Raw genomic sequence first — 19,902 nt, 5'->3', positions numbered from 1 at the left:
TGTGTGAACAAGTACAATTAGGTAATAGTTTGTGTGATTATTACAATTAGGTAATAGTTTGTGTGAACAAGGACAATTAGGTAATAGTTTGTGTGAACAAGGACAATTAGGTAATAGTTTGTGTGAACAAGGACAATTAGGTAATAGTTTGTGTGAACAAGGACAATTCGGTAATAGTTTGTGTGAACAAGGACAATTAGGTAATAGTTTGTGTGAACAAGGACAATTCGGTAATAGTTTGTGTGAACAAGTACAATTAGGTAATAGTTTGTGTGATTATTACAATTAGGTAATAGTTTGTGTGAACAAGGACAATTAGGTAATAGTTTGTGTGAACAAGGACAATTAGGTAATAGTTTGTGTGAACAAGGACAATTAGGTAATAGTTTGTGTGAACAAGGACAATTCGGTAATAGTTTGTGTGAACAAGGACAATTCGGTAATAGTTTGTGTGAACAAGTACAATTAGGTAATAGTTTGTGTGATTATTACAATTAGGTAATAGTTTGTGTGAACAAGGACAATTAGGTAATAGTTTGTGTGAACAAGGACAATTAGGTAATAGTTTGTGTGAACAAGGACAATTAGGTAATAGTTTGTGTGAACAAGGACAATTCGGTAATAGTTTGTGTGAACAAGGACAATTAGGTAATAGTTTGTGTGAACAAGGACAATTCGGTAATAGTTTGTGTGAACAAGTACAATTAGGTAATAGTTTGTGTGATTATTACAATTAGGTAATAGTTTGTGTGAACAAGGACAATTACGTAATAGTTTGTGTGAACAAGGACAATTAGGTAATAGTTTGTGTGAACAAGTACAATTAGGTAATAGTTTGTGTGATTATTACAATTAGGTAATAGTTTGTGTAAACAAGGACAATTAGGTAATAGTTTGTGTGAACAAGGACAATTAGGTAATAGTTTGTGTGAACAAGGACAATTAGGTAATAGTTTGTGTGAACAAGGACAATTAGGTAATAGTTTGTGTGAACAAGGACAATTAGGTAATAGTTTGTGTGAACAAGGACAATTAGGTAATAGTTAGTGTGATTAGTACAATTAGGTCATAATTTGTGTGATCAAGTACAATTAGGTAATAGTTAGTGTGATTAGTACAATTAGGTAATAGTTTGTGTGAACAAGTACAATTAGGTAATATTTTGTGTGATTAGTACAATTAGGTAATAGTTTGTGTGATTATTACAATTAGGTAATAGTTTGTGTGATTAGTACAATGAGGTAATAATTTGTGAGATCAAGTACAATTAGGTAATAGTTTGTGTGATTAGTACAATTAGGTAATAGTTTCTGTGATTAGTACAATGAGATAATAATTTGTGTGATCAAGTACAATTAGGTAATAGTTAGTGTGATTAGTACAATTAGGTCATAATTTGTGTTAGTACAACTAGCATGACGCAGCGTGCTCCGTGTGCCTCACCACACGTCGTTTCAGAGGGATAGGCATCTTTGACCATTTCGGTGTCTTTTGGGTCTTCATGGTGTTTTGGCTCTTCAGGGCCATTTGGGTCTTCAGGGTCTTTTGGATCCTCTGGGCCTTTAAGGGTAGTTTGGGTCTTTGGGGTATTTTGGTTCTTCGGAGTATTTCAGGGTATTTTGGTGATAAGGGTCTTTTAGGGTCTTCGGGGTGTTTTGCGTCTTCAGGGTATTTTGGGTCTTCTGGGTCTTTTGGGTCTTCAGGGAGTTTTGAGTCTTTGGGGGTCTTTTGGGGTCTTCAGGGTCTTTGGTGTCTTCAGGGGCTTTTGGGTCTTAAGGGTCTTTTGGTTCCTCTGGGTGTTTAAGGGTCTTTGGGTCTCTTGGGTCTTCAGGGTATTTTGGGTCTTCGGGGTGTTTTGAGTCTTCGGGGTCTTTTGGGTCTTTGGTGCCATTTGTGTCTTCAGTGTCTTTTGGATCTTCTGGACCTTTAAGGGTATTTTGTGTCTTTGGTGTGTTTTGGGTCTTTGGGGTCTTTTGGTTCTTGAGGGTCTTTAAAGGTCTTTGTGGTCTTCAGGTTGTTTTGTATCTTCAGGGTGTTTTCGGACTTTGGGGTATTTTGGGTCTTCGGGGTGTTTTTGGTCTTGATGGAATTAAAGGGTCGTCAAAGGTCTGAGGGGTCTCAGCAGTTTAGACGTAATTAAGAGGGTTAATTAAGAGGGTGTTAATAATTTTATTTGAAGAAGAAGAAGAAGACCTTTTGGTCACATCCATAACCATATACGTTTGCTCTATTATAATAAGATTAGGTAATAATATGTAATTAGTTCAATTAGTTCGTAATTTGTGTGAGTAAGTACAATTGAAACACAACAGGGTTAAGTTGGAGGCTAAAAACCCTGAAAAATAATGAACATAATGATCCAGCAATGGAAAGCATTACGTGATGTGAACAGCTGCGATGACGATGCTGAACCGAAAGGGTTTTGCTGAGTTAGCTGTTCGACCATTGCGGTAACATCACCATTCCAACTTGAGACCTCCGACTGCCACTCAAAGTGACATTGGATATCAGTGTGAAACCGCTCTCGGTGACCTCAACCCCAAAACCACTCTTTATAGGTACTTTGATCAATGGCCGCATCCACATGATGTCCGCACACGTCCGATGTTCTCGTGGTCCTGGTTCTTTAATTTCGCTGTGAAGGGGATGCGAGACCATTGTCTGTCTGTCTTTGAAGACCTGCTCCTGTCTGTCTGTCTCTGTATTTGTGTGTTTGTGCATGTCCGCATTTGTATACATGTATTTTCGCTTCAAAAATGGTTTTCTCTGCAACCGCTTGTCCGATCGATGCGAAACTTTAAACATAGGAAAGACTCCTCGTGGCGAATGTTGTATTCGTAACCCTGACGACATAGGTCACATGGTATGGCAGCCACATTGGATTAAAGGAAAAACAATTGGACAACATTTTCTCGCAAACCACTCAACAAAATCTATTTAAACTTAGAATATGTCATCAACTCCCCATGGGGTATATATAGTGATAACGATGAACTCATCGGTGAAGTGTTATTCCAGCCATGATTGGTTGAATTTAAATCATTATCTGAAAAATCTGAAACTTTATATTTCTGACATGTGACACAATGTGAGGGAACAATTAAATTATGACGGACATATCCCATGGCAAAAATCTATGGGTCATAACAGCAGTGGGCCATAATAGCAGTGGGCCATAATAGCAGTGGGCCATAATAGCAGTGTGCCATAATAGCAGTGGGCCATAATAGCAGTGGGCCATAATAGCAGTGGGCCATAATAGCAGTGGGCCATAATAGCAGTGGGCCATAATAGCAGTGGGCCATAATAGCAGTGGGCCATAATAGCAGTGGGCCATAATAGCAGTGGGCCATAATAGCAGTGGGCCATAATAGCAGTGGGCCATAATAGCAGTGGGCCGTAATAGCAGTGTGCCATTATAGCAGTGTGCCATTATAGCAGTGTGCCATTATAGCAGTGTGCCATTATAGCAGTGTGTCATTATAGCAGTGGGCCATAATAGCAGTGTGCCATTATAGCAGTGTGCCATTATAGCAGTGTGTCATTATAGCAGTGGGCCATAATAGCAGTGGGCCATAATAGCAGTGGGCCATTATAGCAGTGGGCCATAATAGCAGTGGGCCATAATAGCAGTGGGCCATAATAGCAGTGGGCCATAATAGCAGTGGGCCATAATAACAGTGGGCCGTAATAGCAGTGGGCCATTATAGCAGTGTGCCATTATAGCAGTGTGCCATTATAGCAGTGTGTCATTATAGCAGTGGGCCATAATAGCAGTGGGCCATAATAGCAGTGGGCCATTATAGCAGTGTGTCATTATAGCAGTGTGCCATTATAGCAGTGTGCCATTATAGCAGTGTGCCATTATAGCAGTGTGTCGTTATAGCAGTGGGCCATAATAGCAGTGGGCCATAATAGCAGTGTGCCATTATAGCAGTGTGTCATTATAGCAGTGTGCCATGAAAAGCAGTGTGTCATTATAGCAGTGGGCCATTATAGCAGTGGGCCATTATAGCAGTGTCATTATAGCATTGGGCCATTATAGCAGTGTGTCATTATAGCAGTGTGCCATGAAAAGCAGTGTGTCATTATAGCAGTGTGTCATTATAGCAGTGGGCCATTATAGCAGTGTCATTATAGCATTGGGCCATTATAGCAGTGTGCCATTATAGCAGTGTGCCATTATAGCAGTGTGCCATTATAGCAGTGTGGCATTATAGCAGTGTGCCATTATAGCAGTGGGCCATAATAGCAGTGGGCCATAATAGCAGTGGGCCATAATAGCAGTGGGCCATAATATCAGTGGGCCAATATATTAGTGGGCCATAATAGCAGTGGGCCATAATATCAGTGGGCCAATATATTAGTGGGCCATAATAGCAGTGGGCCATAATATCAGTGGGCCAATATATTAGTGGGCCATAATGGCAGTGTGCCATTATAGCAGTGTGCCATTATAGCAGTGTGCCATTATAGCAGTGTGCCATTATAGCAGTGGGCCGTAATAGCAGTGTGCCATTATAGCAGTGTGCCATTATAGCAGTGTGCCATTATAGCAGTGTGCCGTAATAGCAGTGTGCCATTATAGCAGTGTGCCATTATAGCAGTGTGCCATTATAGCAGTGTGCCATTATAGCAGTGGGCCGTAATAGCAGTGTGCCATTATAGCAGTGTGCCATTATAGCAGTGTGCCATTATAGCAGTGTGCCATTATAGCAGTGTGCCGTAATAGCAGTGGGCCATAATAGCAGTGTGCCATTATAGCAGTGGGCCATAATAGCAGTGTGCCATTATAGCAGTGTGCCATTATAGCAGTGTGCCATTATAGCAGTGGGCCATAATAGCAGTGTGCCATTATAGCAGTGTGCCATTATAGCAGTGTGCCATTATAGCAGTGGGCCGTAATAGCAGTGTGCCATTATAGCAGTGTGCCATTATAGCAGTGTGCCATTATAGCAGTGGGCCGTAATAGCAGTGGGCCGTAATATCAGTAGGCCATAATGGTGCTGCAGTGCTGCAGTCTGATACCCCAAGCACCAGCACAAGGAACATGGGTGGTGCTGCAGTGCGATACACCACCAACACAAGGTACATGGGTGGTGCGGCAGTCTGATACACCAAGCACCAGCACAAGGTACATGGGTGGTGCGGCAGTCTGATACACCAAGCACCAGCACAAGGTACATGGGTGGTGCGGTGCGATACACCACCAACACAAGGTACATGGGTGGTGCGGCAGTCTGATACACCAAGCACCAGCACAAGGTACATGGGTGGTGCGGCAGTCTGATACACCAAGCACCAGCACAAGGTACATGGGTGGTGCGGCAGTCTGATACACCAAGCACCAGCACAAGGTACATGGGTGGTGCTGCAGTGCGATACACCAAGCACAAGGTACATGGGTGGTGCGGCAGTGCGATACACCACCAACACAAGGTACATGGGTGGTGCTGCAGTGCGATACACCAAGCACCAGCACAAGGTACATGGGTGGTGCGGCAGTCTGATACACCACCAACACAAGGTACATGGGTAGTGCTGCAGTCTGATACACCAAGCACCAGCACCAGCACAAGGTACATGGGTGGTGCGGCAGTCTGATACACCAAGCACCAGCACCAGCACAAGGTACATGGGTGGTGCTGCAGTGCGATACACCAAGCACAAGGTACATGGGTGGTGCTGCAGTGCGATACACCAAGCACAAGGTACATGGGTGGTGCTGCAGTGCGATACACCAAGCACCATCACTCACAGCACAATATCTATGACAAGTATTGAAATCCAACACCCCGCTAATCCATTAGATATCTGCCTTCCAATCAACAGATTAGGAAACGCTAAAAACAAAGCTGACATTTGACTGGTTATTTAATTATTTCACATCTTTTTACATCGGCCAGATTATAAAATGACATTTTAAAACTTTTTAATCAACAACAACTTGTAAAATACCAACAACACAACCAACTTTGCTCAAATTTAATGGACGATGGATGAAATTGTACTTTTCAATATGAGCCCACCTGCTTGTTTGGATACAGGCATGTTGGACAGAGCAGCAGGAACCTCACGAGAACCTCATGGGAACCTCGTCAGAACCTCACGAGAACCTCGCTGGAGCCTCACGAGAACCTCGCTGGAGCCTCACGGGAACCTCGATGGAGCCTCACGGGAACCTCAATGGAGCCTCACGGGAACCTCGCTGGAGCCTCACGGGAACCTCGCTGGAGCCTCACGGGAACCTCGCTGGAGCCTCACGGGAACCTCGCTGGAGCCTCACGGGAACCTCGCTAGAGCCTCACGGGAACCTCGCTGGAGCCTCACGGGAACCTCGCTGGAGCCTCACGGGAACCTCGCTGGAGCCTCACGGGATTGCAAGTTGTGTGAAAGAATGTTTTTATAGGTGGGTGGTTTCTGGGGAGGGGCACTTATTTTCTCCTTTTCCTCCACCCCACCCATCCATTCTCAATTTCATTTCACTTGTCTCTTTCCCAAATCCCCCAACCAACCCAAGCCACCTCCATGCCAATGTTACCACCACGTTCCCAACATGTGTTCCCATAGAAAGTTGCTCGAAGCGCTCCGATCTCATTTCACTATCAGAATTTTTACCTTTTATTATTCTGATTCCTTCTTTTAAAATATCTATTTAACTTTGTGGAGAATGGATGTTCTATATAATTAATTACACATTCTACAGAAGATTCATTTAAATAATTATATAACTCTGTGGAGAATGGATGTTCTATATAATTAATTACACATTCTACAGAAGATTCATTTAAATAATTATATAACTCTGTATAGAATGGATATTCTATATAATTAATTACACATTCTACAGAAGATTCATTTAAATAATTATATAACTCTGTATAGAATGGATATTCTATATAATTAATTACACATTCTACAGAAGATTCATTTAAATAATTATATAACTCTGTAGAGAATGGATATTCTATATAATTAATTATACATTCTACAGAAGATTCATTTAAATAATTATATAACTCTGTAGAGAATGGATATTCTATATAATTAATTACACATTCTACAGAAGATTCATTTAAATAATTATATAACTCTGTATAGAATGGATATTCTATATAATTAATTACACATTCTACAGAAGATTCATTTAAATAATTATATAACTCTGTAGAGAATGGATATTCTATATGATTAAGTACACATTCTACAGAAGATTCATTTAAATAATTATATAACTCTGTATAGAATGGATATTCTATATGATTAATTACACATTCTACAGAAGATTCATTTAAACAATTATATAACTCTGTAGAGAATGGATGTTCTATATAATTAATTACACATTCTACAGAAGATTCATTTAAATAATTATATAACTCTGTAGAGAATGGATATTCTATATGATTAAGTACACATTCTACAGAAGATTCATTTAAATAATTATATAACTCTGTATAGAATGGATATTCTATATGATTAATTACACATTCTACAGAAGATTCATTTAAACAATTATATAACTGTGGAGAATGGATATTCTATATAATTAATTACACATTCTACAGAAGATTCATTTAAATAATTATATAACTCTGTATAGAATGGATATTCTATATAATTAATTACACATTCTACAGAAGATTCATTTAAATAATTATATAACTCTGTATAGAATGGATGTTCTATATAATTAATTACACATTCTACAGAAGATTCATTTAAATAATTATATAACTCTGTAGAGAATGGATGTTCTATTTAATTAATTATACATTCTACAGAAGATTCATTTAAATAATTATATAACTCTGTAGAGAATGGATGTTCTATATAATTAATTACACATTCTACAGAAGATTCATTTAAATAATTATATAACTCTGTAGAGAATGGATGTTCTATTTAATTAATTATACATTCTACAGAAGATTCATTTAAATAATTATATAACTCTGTATAGAATGGATATTCTATATAGTTAATTACACATTCTATAGAAGATTCATTTAAATAATTATATAACTCTGTATAGAATGGATATTCTATATAATTAATTACACATTCTACAGAAGATTCATTTAAATAATTATATAACTCTGTAGAGAATGGATGTTCTATATGATTAATTACACATTCTACAGAAGATTCATTTAAATAATTATATAACTCTGTAGAGAATGGATATTCTATATAATTAATTACACATTCTACAGAAGATTCATTTAAATAATTATATAACTCTGTAGAGAATGGATATTCTATATAATTAATTACACATTCTATAGAAGATTCATTTAAATAATTATATAACTCTGTGGAGAATGGATATTCTATATAATTAATTACACATTCTACAGAAGATTCATTTAAATAATTATATAACTCTGTGGAGAATGGATATTCTATATAATTAATTACACATTCCACAGAAGATTCATTTAAATAATTATATAACTCTGTAGAGAATGGATGTTCTATATGATTAATTACACATTCTACAGAAGATTCATTTAAATAATTATATAACTCTGTAGAGAATGGATGTTCTATATAATTAATTACACATTCTATAGAAGATTCATTTAAATAATTATATAACTCTGTAGAGAATGGATGTTCTCTATGATTAATTACACATTCTACAGAAGATTCATTTAAATAATTATATAACTCTGTAGAGAATGGATATTCTATATAATTAATTACACATTCTACAGAAGATTCATTTAAATAATTATATAACTCTGCGGAGAATGGATGTTCTATATAATTAATTACACATTCTATAGAAGATTCATTTAAATAATTATATAACTCTGCGGAGAATGGATGTTCTATATAATTAATTACACATTCTATAGAAGATTCATTTAAATAATTATATAACTGTGGAGAATGGATATTCTATATAATTAATTACACATTCTATAGAAGATTCATTTAAATAATTATATAACTCTGTGGAGAATGGATATTCTATATAATTAATTACACATTCTACAGAAGATTCATTTAAATAATTATATAACTCTGTGGAGAATGGATATTCTATATAATTAATTACACATTCTACAGAAGATTCATTTAAATAATTATATAACTCTGTAGAGAATGGATGTTCTATATAATTAATTACACATTCTATAGAAGATTCATTTAAATAATTATATAACTCTGTAGAGAATGGATTTTTTATTTTTTTTATTTTTAAATATACTGAATCGAGGCTCGTGAAAGAGCTAACATTTACTTCACAAACAAATCAACCAGACAAACAAAATATATAAAAAGAGGGAGCGGAAGACAAGATGGGGAGAGAAGGGGAAGCACACAAACACAACATTTGAGAGCAGGGAGATGTGTGGAAGGGAGAGGGCATGGGGGGAGGAGGCGTGGGAAGGGGGGGGGGGGGGAGGGAGAACTTTAAAACACAAGGACACCAAGGACTTCCAGGACAGAAGTTGGTATTTCAAAAAAGTGTAATTGGGGTGAAATAAGCGGGGGTAGAAAAGATCAAGGTTTTGGATGGGGGAAGATAAGAGATGGTGGTGAACAGCTGTTTTAAAGACCTGGAGGGTGGAGTGGGATTGAAGAGAGTGAGGGAGTTTGTTCCAGAGGCCGGAGAAAAGAGGAATGAAGGAGTGAAGGTGAGCAGAGAGTCTTGATTTTGGCAGTTTGACCATAAGAGGGTTGCAGGCAGATCTTGTGCGACCTGTAGGAATATTTGCGGGACAGAGCCCAGAGAGAGCTGGGGGGGCAAGGCCAGAGAGGAGTCGGTAGAAGACGGAAAGACCACCAACCTGCCTGCGGTGAGTGAGTGAGAGGCCCTTGGAGTTAGCTTCATTGCGGGAGATTCCAATGATTCTGAATGCTTTGGTTTCAACAGCGTGAAGACGAGCTAGGTGTGAGGCAGGAGCACCAGCCCAGAGGGGAGAGCAGTATTCCATTGAGCTGCGGATGAAAGCCTTGTATGTGGTGAGGAGCTCAGGTGTGCCAAGGAAGGACTTCGCACGACGGAGGATGCCCAGTCGGCGACTGGCTTTGGAGGCCAGATTTGAAATGTGGTTTTCCCAGGAAAGATCATGGCAGATAGTGAGACCCAAAAGCTTGAGTGACAGAACTTCTTGGAGAGGATTATTCAGAAAGTGGATGGGAGGGTTGTCCAGTCGGTCTTTTCGGAGAGACATCGTAAGAGTGTGAGATTTGTCAGGATTGAAAGACATGTTCCACTTGTTTGCCCAGTCTGTGATTTTGTCCAGGTCTGCAGAGAGTGAGGAGGCTGCAGACTGCCGATCTGAGGGATGAAGAATGGAGCGACAGAGAGTAGAGTCATCAGCAAAGAGATACAGAGGATTTTCAAGAGAGTCAGAGAGATCATTGATGAAGACCAGAAAAAGCACAGGGCCCAGAACACTGCCTTGTGGAACTCCAGCCTGAACAGGAAGAGGAGATGAGAGAAACCCATTCAGGGCCACACGTTGACTACGACTAGAGAGGAAGTCCGCCAGCCATGCGTGGAGATTTCCATGGATACCAAAAGAGGAGAGTTTGGTGAGCAGAGCGGGGTGCCAGACCGTATCGAAGGCACGTGATATGTCAAGGGAGACTGCTCTAATTTCCTCTTTGGCATTGAGGACCTCCATCCATTGTTGAGAAAGCAGAAGCAGCATGTCCAGAGTAGAGTGTCCAGGTCTGAAACCAAATTGATGATCAGAGATCAAGCCATTGGAGAAGAGGAAAGATTTCATATCTGAAGCAATGATGGATTCCATGACTTTGCTGATAATTGGGAGAAGGCTGATTGGTCTGTAGTTGCTGGGATCTGTTTTTGCACCTTTTTTGTGCAAAGCGGTGATGTTGGCAGATTTCCAAGCAGATGGAAGATGACCTTGAGCAAAAGAGAGGGTGAAGAGAACAGAGAGAGGGAGTGAAAGAGCGGAAGAACAGGATTTTAGGACCCGTGGGCTGATGCCGTCAGGTCCAGTTGCAGAATCCGAGTCGAGGGTTGACAGAAACTTTTCCACCTTGTCAGGAGGAAAGGACACAGAGTCCAGGAGCAGCTGGGTACGACTGGGTACGGTGGGTACAGAGAGGGATGGGTTTGGGACACAAGATTTAGAGGCAAACACAGAGTTGAGGCATTCAGCTTTTTCACGTGCGGAGTCAGCCGTGTGGCCATTTGAGGTGAGGGAGGGGATGGAGGGGGAACAAACACCAGAAACAGATTTGACCAGATGCCACCAGGATTTGGAAGAGGGAGACAGATAAGAGAGTTTGGTCCTGAGAACGGAGAGATATTGTTTCCTGGCTCTCCTGAGGGTGGACACACACTTGTTTCGGGCTTTGTGAAAGGAATTGATATTTCCTTCCGTTGGATTTGCTTTCCAGGAGACGAAAGCAAGTTGTTTCTGGGCAATAGCCTCACCACAAGATTCCGTGTACCATGGATGGGAGGAAGGGTATGACAACAGAAGACGAGATGGGATAAATCTGTGCATGAGAGAGAGCAGTTTGCTTTGGAAGAATTCCCAGGAAGAATTTATGTCAGAGGCAGTAGAGATGGGAGACCAGTCCAGATGATTGATGGCTGCTTGAAGACCGTGCCAGTTGGCCTGAGTGAAATGCCAGACTCGTCGACGCTGAGGAGGCTCTCTGAGAATGGTCAGAGAGATGTCAACTTTAACAAGCACATGATCAGAAGAGCCGATTGGAGCAGAAGAAGAGCAGCAGACATTTTCAGGGAAGTTAGTCATAACCAAGTCCAGAAGAGAAGATGCTCCGTTGACTGAAATCCGGGTCGGGAAATTGACAGATTGTGTCAGTCCCAGTGAGTCACAGAAGTCCTTTGCTGAAGAGCCATGGCTGGTGAGAGAGGTACCCACACCCAGCCAACTGGCATGGTGACAGTTGAAATCACCACATATGAGGAAGAGAGAGTTGGGATGGGTAGATAGAAGTTGGTCCATATTCTCAGACAGCGAGATGTAGATGGAGTCATCACTGTTTGGTGGACGGTACAACACACATATGAACAAAAGGTGGGAGCGAAGGGGAAGCCGTAGCCAAAGGTATTCCTGGGGGTGAGGTGGAGAGAGGGCAGTGCAGGGCGAGTGAGGAAGAGAGTTTTTTATAAAGATAGCAACCCCACCTCCAGGACGAGGCTCAGGTCTATCATACCAGAGGAGGGAGTAACCTGGGAGAGATACCAAGGAATCAGAGACATCATGAAGGAGGAAAGTTTCTGTTAAGCAGATCACGTCTGGTTTGTCAGAAGCAACCTGTATGGAGAGATCAGACACGTTTGAGCGAAGGCCCCGAATGTTTGAGGTCCATACTGTTAAGGAAGAGGAAGGGGGAGCATCGGATACAGAACAGGGGGGGGGGGGGGAGCGGTAGGGTAAGATGTGGAAGAGGAGGAAGAGGTTGGGAGAGCTGTTGAAGGTGTGTCGGAGATTTCAGAATAGCTTGGAGAAAGGAAAGAATGGGGCGGACAAAAGGTTTGATGGTGACTGGGAGAGGCGCAGTGAGGTGTTATTTGACGAGGGGGAAGAGCGAGGCAGAAGGTTGAGGGAGATGAAGGTGAAAGTTGGAAGGGGGAAGAAGCGGGGAGGCCACTTTGAGGAGGAGGGGTGAGAGGGGAGTGTAGGAGGGGAGGAGCGAGGGAGAGTCTCGGAGGGGAGGGGTGTGGGGGGAGATTTGAAAGGAATGGGTGATTGGGAAGATTTGGAGGGGAGGGGCAAGGGGGAAGATTTGAAAGAGATGGGTGATGGGGATGATTTGGAGGTGAGGGGCAAGGGGGTAGATTTAGAGGGGAAGGGTGATGGGAAATGGGATTTTGGGGTGATGGGATTTTGAAAAGTGTACGATTTATGGAAAACGAACATTTATTGCAAAATGAGTTTCTTGAGACATTCGAGTCAAAAATACGTTTGAGGACGCTGGAGGGAGGATGGAGTGCTGGAGAGTTTAGGGAATGAATGAAAGATGCACTATAAGAGATGGAATTTTTTTTTGGAATGAATAGATTTGGTGAGCAAGTTGAAAGCATCCTTTTATAGAAGAGGAAGAAAAAGGTGTTATGGAATATGACAGAATACAGGTCTTCAGGGGACAGATTAGACATTTTTTAACAACGTGATCACGTGATCACAAACAACATGGTCGAAGAACGAACGAACAAATAACAACGAATAAACGAATAAGAACAGAAGGAAATGTTTTTTTTTTTGTTTTTTTTTGAGATTTTAAAACAAGGAAGTATGGGGGTGAAAAGACCGTGAAAAACAGAGACCGGAAAGTAATTGCAGCGCGATCGGAGAACCGCTGATACAAAAACAAAGCCTCAAGCCAAGGTTGGACACGGTAGCCTAGTACTACACTTAGGCCTCAGAATACGTGATACGAAAGACCGACGATTCTGTACACAGGTATGAAAAACCAACACCAAGAATACTATTAAAGACACCCCAATAGGTACATACACCGAGAGAAAGATACAGTTTCGACAAAAATACAATTGTGAAAAGTTACTTGCGCATGCGCATACTTAACTTCGAAAGCGAGCGCGCATGGACAGCTTTGAAGAGACGAGACCTCCAATCTTGCGCATGCGCAGAGCCTGTCAAGAGAAAGGCATTGAGGATATTCCATATAATTAATTCCACATTCTATAGAAGATTCATTTAAATAATTATATAACTCTGTGGAGAATGATTATTCTATATAATTAATTACACATTCTACAGAAGATTCATTTAAATAATTATATAACTCTGTATAGAATGGATGTTCTATTTAATTAATTATACATTCTACAGAAGATTCATTTAAATAATTATATAACTGTATAGAATGGATATTCTATATAGTTAATTACACATTCTATAGAAGATTCATTTAAATAATTATATAACTCTGTAGAGAATGGATGTTCTATATAATTAATTACACATTCTACAGAAGATTCATTTAAATAATTATATAACTCTGTATAGAATGGATGTTCTATTTAATTAATTATACATTCTACAGAAGATTCATTTAAATAATTATATAACTCTGTATAGAATGGATATTCTATATGATTAATTACACATTCTACAGAAGATTCATTTAAATAATTATATAACTGTGGAGAATGGATATTCTATATAATTAATTACACATTCTACAGAAGATTCATTTAAATAATTATATAACTGTGGAGAATGGATATTCTATATAATTAATTACACATTCTACAGAAGATTCATTTAAATAATTATATAACTCTGTATAGAATGGATATTCTATATGATTAATTACACATTCTACAGAAGATTCATTTAAATAATTATATAACTGTGGAGAATGGATATTTATATATAATTAATTGCACATTCTACAGAAGATTCATTTAAATAATTAAATAACTCTGTAGAGAATGGATATTCTATATAATTAATTACACATTCTACAGAAGATTCATTTAAATAATTATATAACTCTGTATAGAATGGAAATTCCATATGATTAATTACACATTCTACAGAAGATTCATTTAAACAATTATATAACTGTGGAGAATGGATATTCTATATAATTAATTACACATTCTACAGAAGATTCATTTAAATAATTATATAACTGTGGAGAATGGATATTTATATATAATTAATTGCACATTCTACAGAAGATTCATTTAAATAATTATATAACTCTGTAGAGAATGGATATTCTATATAATTAATTACACATTCTACAGAAGATTCATTTAAATAATTATATAACTCTGTATAGAATGGATATTCTATATGATTAATTACACATTCTACAGAAGATTCATTTAAATAATTATATAACTCTGTATAGAATGGATATTCTATATGATTAATTACACATTCTACAGAAGATTCTTTTTTTTTTTTTTTTTGTATACAAGATCGAGGCTCGTGAAAGAGCGAACATTAATCACACAGAAAGACAAACCGACACATAAAACATATAACATCGGGAGCGGTAGACAAGATGGGGAGAGAGGGGGAAGGACACAAACACAACATTTGAGAGCAGGGACCGAGAGACATGGAGACATCGAGAGATCTGAGAGAGGGCGAGGGCTTTGGGGGGGGGGGGCATGGGAAGGGGGCGGTGGGAGAGGTATAAAACATATGGACACTGCCAGGACTTCCAGGAAATAAGTTGGAATTTCAAACAAGGTGGATCTGGGGTGAATTAGCGGGGGTAGAAAAGATCAAGGTTTTGGATGGGGGAAGATAAGAGATGGTGGTGAACAGCTGTTTTAAAGACCTGGAGGGAGGAGTGGGATTGAAGGGAGTGAGGGAGTTTGTTCCAGAGGCGGGAGAAAAGAGGAATGAAAGAGTGAAGGTGAGCAGAGAGCCGAGATTTCGGCAGTTTAACCATCAGAGGGTTGCTGGCAGATCTTGTGCGACCTGTAGGAATATTTGGGGGACAGAGCACAGAGAGAGCTGGGGGTGCAAGGCCGGAGAGGAGTCGGTAGAAGACAGAAAGACCACCTACCTGCCTGCGGTGAGTGAGTGAAAGGCCCTCAGAGATAGCTTCATCGCGGGAGATTCCAATAATTCTGAAAGCTTTGGTTTCAACAGCGTGAAGCCGAGCTATGTGTGAGGCAGGAGCACCGGCCCATAGGGGAGAACAGTATTCCATTGAGCTGCGGATGAAAGCCTTGTATGTGGTGAGGAGCTCAGGTGTGCCGAGGAAGGACTTCGCACGACGGAGGATGCCCAGTCGGCGACTGGCTTTGGAGGCCAGCTTGGAAATGTGGTTTTCCCAAGAAAGATCATGGCAGATAGTGAGACCCAAAATCTTGAGCGACAGAACTTCTTGGAGAGGATTGTTGAGAAAGTAGATGGGAGGGTTGTCCAGTCGATCTTTTCGGAGAGACATAGTAAGAGTGTGAGATTTGTCAGGATTGAAAGACATGTTCCACTTGTTTGACCAGTCTGTGATTTTGTCCAGGTCTTCAGAGAGTGAGGAGGCAGCAGACTGCCGATCTGAGGGAAGAGGAATGGAGCGGCAGAGAGTGGAGTCATCAGCAAAGAGATAGAGAGGATTTTCGAGAGAGTCAGAGAGATCATTGATGAAGACCAGAAAAAGCACGGGGCCCAGAACACTGCCTTGGGGAACTCCAGCCTGAACAGGAAGAGGAGATGAGAGAAACCCATTCAGGGCCACACGTTGACGACGACTAGAGAGGAAGTCCGCCAGCCATGCGTGGAGATTTCCATGGATACCAAAGGAGGAGAGTTTGGTGAGCAGAGCGGGGTGCCAGACCGTGTCGAAGGCACATGATATGTCGAGGGAGACAGCTCTAATTTCCTGTTTGGCATTGAGGACCTCCATCCATTGTTGAGACAGCAGAAGCAGCATGTCCAGAGTAGAGTGACCTGGTCTGAAACCAAATTGATGATCAGAGATCAAGCCATTGGAGAAGAGGAAAGATTTCATATCCGAAGCAATGATGGATTCCATGACTTTGCTGATAATTGGGAGAAGGCTGATTGGTCTGTAGTTGCTAGGATCTGTTTTTGCACCTTTTTGTGCAAAGCGGTGATGTTGGCTGATTTCCAAGCAGATGGCAGTTGACCTTGAGCAAAAGAGAGGGTGAAGAGAACAGAGAGAGGGTGAGCTAGAGCAGCAGAGCAGGATTTTAGGACCCGTGGGCTGATGCCGTCGGGTCCAGTTGCAGAATCAGAGTCGAGGGTTGACAGAAACTTTTCCACCTTGTCAGGAGGAAAGGACACGGAGTCCAGGAGCAGCAGGGTACGACTGGGTATGGTGGGTACAGAGAGGGATGGGTTTGGGACACAAGATTTAGAGGCAAACACAGAGTTGAGGCATTCAGCTTTTTCACGTGCGGAGTCAGCTGTGTAGCCGTTTGAGGTAAGGGAGGGGATGGAGGGGCAACAAACACCAGAAACGGATTTGACCAGACGCCACCAGGATTTGGAAGAGGGAGACAGATAAGAGAGTTCGGTCTTGAGAACGGAGAGATATTGTTTCCTGGCTCTCCTGAGGGTGGACACACACTTGTTTCGGGCTTTGTGAAAGGAAATGAGATTTCCTTCCGTTGGATTTGCTTTCCAGGAGACGAAGGCAAGTTGTTTCTGGGCAACAGCCTCACCACAAGATTCCGTGTACCATGGACGGGAGGAAGGGTATGACAACTGAAGACGAGATGGGATAAATCTGTGCATGAGAGAGAGCAATTTACTTTGGAAGAATTCCCAGGATGAGTTGATGTCAGAGGTGGTAGAGATGGGAGACCAGTCCAGATGATTGATGGCTGCTTGAAGACCGTGCCAGTTGGCCTGAGTGAAATGCCAGACTCGTCGACGCTGAGCAGGCTCCCTGAGGATGGTCAGAGAGATGTCCACTTTAACAAGGACATGATCAGATGATCCGATCGGAGCAGAAGAAGAGCAGCAGACATTTTCAGGGAAGTTAGTCATAACCAAGTCCAGAAGAGAAGATGTTCCGTTGACTGAGATCCGGGTCGGGAAATTGACAGATTGTGTCAGTCCCAGTGAGTCGCAGAAGTCCTTTGCTGAAGAGCCATGGCTGGTGAGAGAGGTACCCACACCCAGCCAACTGGCATGGTGACAATTGAAATCACCACATATGAGGAAGAGAGAGTTGGGATGAGTAGATAGAAGTTGGTCCATATCATCAGACAGCGAGATGTAGATGGAGTCATCACTGTTTGGTGGACGGTACAACACACATATGAACAAGAGGTGGGAGCGAAGGGGAAGCCGTAGCCAGAGGTATTCCTGGGGGTGAGGTGGAGAGAGTGCACTGCAGGGCGAGTGAGGAAGAGAGTTTTTGATAAAGATAGCAACCCCGCCTCCAGGACGAGGCTCAGGTCTATCATACCGGAGGAGGGAGTAGCCCGGGAGAGATACTATGGAATCAGAGACATCATAAAGGAGGAAAGTTTCTGTTAAGCAGATCACGTCTGGTTTGACAGAAGCAACCTGTATGGAGAGATCAGTTAAGTTTGAACGAAGGCCCCGGATGTTTGAGGTCCATACCGTTAATGAAGAGGAAGGGGGAGCATCAGATACAGAACAGGGGGGAGGAGGGGTAGGGTAAGATGTGGAAGAGGTGGAAGAGATAGGGAGAGCTGTTGAAGGTGTGTCAGAGATTTCAGAATAGCTCGGAGAAAGGGAAGGATGGGGCGGACAAAAGGTTTGATGGTGATTGGGTGAGCCACAATGAGGTGTTATTTGAGGAGGGGGAAGAGCGAGGCAGAAGGTTGGGGGAGATGGAGGTGAGGGTTTGAAGGGGGAAGAAGCGGGGAGGACGCTTTGAGGAGGGGGAGTGAGAGGGGGGAAATTGAGAAGCAATGAGGGTGGGGAGATTTGAAGGGGAGGGGTGAGGGGGGAGTTTGGGAGGGAAGGGACAAGGGGAGGGATTTGAAAGGGATGGGATATGGGGGAGATTTGGAGGGGAGGGGTGAGGCAGGAGTCTAGGAGGGGAGGGGCGAGGGGGCGTCTTGGCGGGGAGGGGTGAGGGGGTAGTTTAGGAGGGAGGGGGCAAGGGGGGAGATTTGAAAGGGATGGGTGATGGGGAAGATTTGGAGGGGAGGGGTGATGGGGAAGATTTGGAGGGGAGGGGTTATGGGGAAGATTTGGAGGGGAGGGGTGAGATTGGATTTTTGAAAGTGTACGATTTATGGGAAACGAACATTTATTGCAAAATGAGTTTCTTGTGACCTTCGAGTTAAAAATACGTTTAAGGACGCTGGATGGAGGATGGAGTGCAGGAGAGTTTAGGGAATGTAGAAAAAAGGCACTATAGGAGATGGATATTTTTTTTGGGATGAATTGATTTGGTGAGCAAGTCGAAAGCAGCCTTTTAAAGAAGAAGAAGAAAAAGGTGTTATAAAATATGACGGAATACATAACTTGAGGGGAAAGTGTAAACATTGAAGGTTAATGAGTGAAAACTATCTGGGGAAATGGGGGAGAAACACGTGGTCGAAGAACGAACGAACGAATAAGAATGAATAAACGAATGAGAACAGAGAAGGAAATGTTTTTTTTTTTTTTTGGAGTTGAGATTTACACAAGGAAGTAGGCTATGGGTGAAAAGCCTGGGAATACAGAGAACGAAAGTTATTGGATCACAAACGACGGACCGCTGAGAGAAAAACAAAGCCTCAAGGTTGTACAGTGCACACTGTACAAGGCCTCAAGACACGACACGGCAAACAGACGATCAATTTATGAAAGATAAACACCGAGAAACAACCAAAGTTGCACACAATAACTTCACACACCGAAAGATAAATACAGTTTCGACAAAATACAATTGTGAACAGACTTAACTTCGAAAAACGTGGAGACCGTGTGGAGCTTCGAAAATCCCTCCCACCGTCTCCGAGATCTCGCGAGTTCTCAAACAGATCTCGCGACACGGCAAACAGACGATCAATTTATGAAAGATAAACACCGAGAAACAACCAAAGTTGCACACAATAACTTCACACACCGAAAGATAAATACAGTTTCGACAAAATACAATTGTGAACAGACTTAACTTCGAAAAACGTGGAGACCGTGTGGAGCTTCGAAAATCCCTCCCACCGTCTCCGAGATCTCGCGAGTTTTAAACAATTATATAACTGTGGAGAATGGATATTCTATATAATTAATTACACATTCTACAGAAGATTCATTTAAATAATTATATAACTGTGGAGAATGGATATTCTATATAATTAATTACATAACTCTGTAGAGAATGGATATTCTATATAAATAATTACATAACTCTGTAGAGAATGGATATTTATATATAATTAATTACACATTCAACAGAAGATTCATTTAAATAATTAAATAACTCTGTAGAGAATGGATATTCTATATGATT

The 19,902-nt window shown here is 41.3% G+C and overlaps 1 protein-coding gene across 2 annotated transcripts in view; it reads right to left on the bottom strand.

Moving 5' to 3' along the window:
• LOC137428018 (myosin-binding protein C, cardiac-type) overlaps window positions 1–6,457 on the bottom strand; it is a 139,960-nt gene extending 133,503 nt beyond the window's left edge. The window contains exon 1 of one of the 2 annotated variants that reach the window (XM_078777529.1): window positions 6,030–6,457. In XM_078777529.1, coding sequence (XP_078633655.1) covers window positions 6,030–6,051 — 22 coding nt within the window. In that variant the 5' untranslated portion in view covers window positions 6,052–6,457. The remainder of the gene's footprint in view (window positions 1–6,029) is intronic. The other variant, XM_078777528.1, reaches the window with a different exon arrangement.
• Between the last annotated feature and the right edge of the window lie 13,445 nt (window positions 6,458–19,902).

The sequence above is a fragment of the Myxine glutinosa genome, chromosome 5 (assembly GCF_964187855.1).
Source record: "Myxine glutinosa chromosome 5, kmMyxGlut1.1, whole genome shotgun sequence".
Lineage (NCBI taxonomy): Eukaryota > Metazoa > Chordata > Myxini > Myxiniformes > Myxinidae > Myxine > Myxine glutinosa.
The sequence above is the reverse complement of the archived record's forward strand: the minus strand, read 5'-3'. Positions and strand labels throughout refer to the sequence as shown.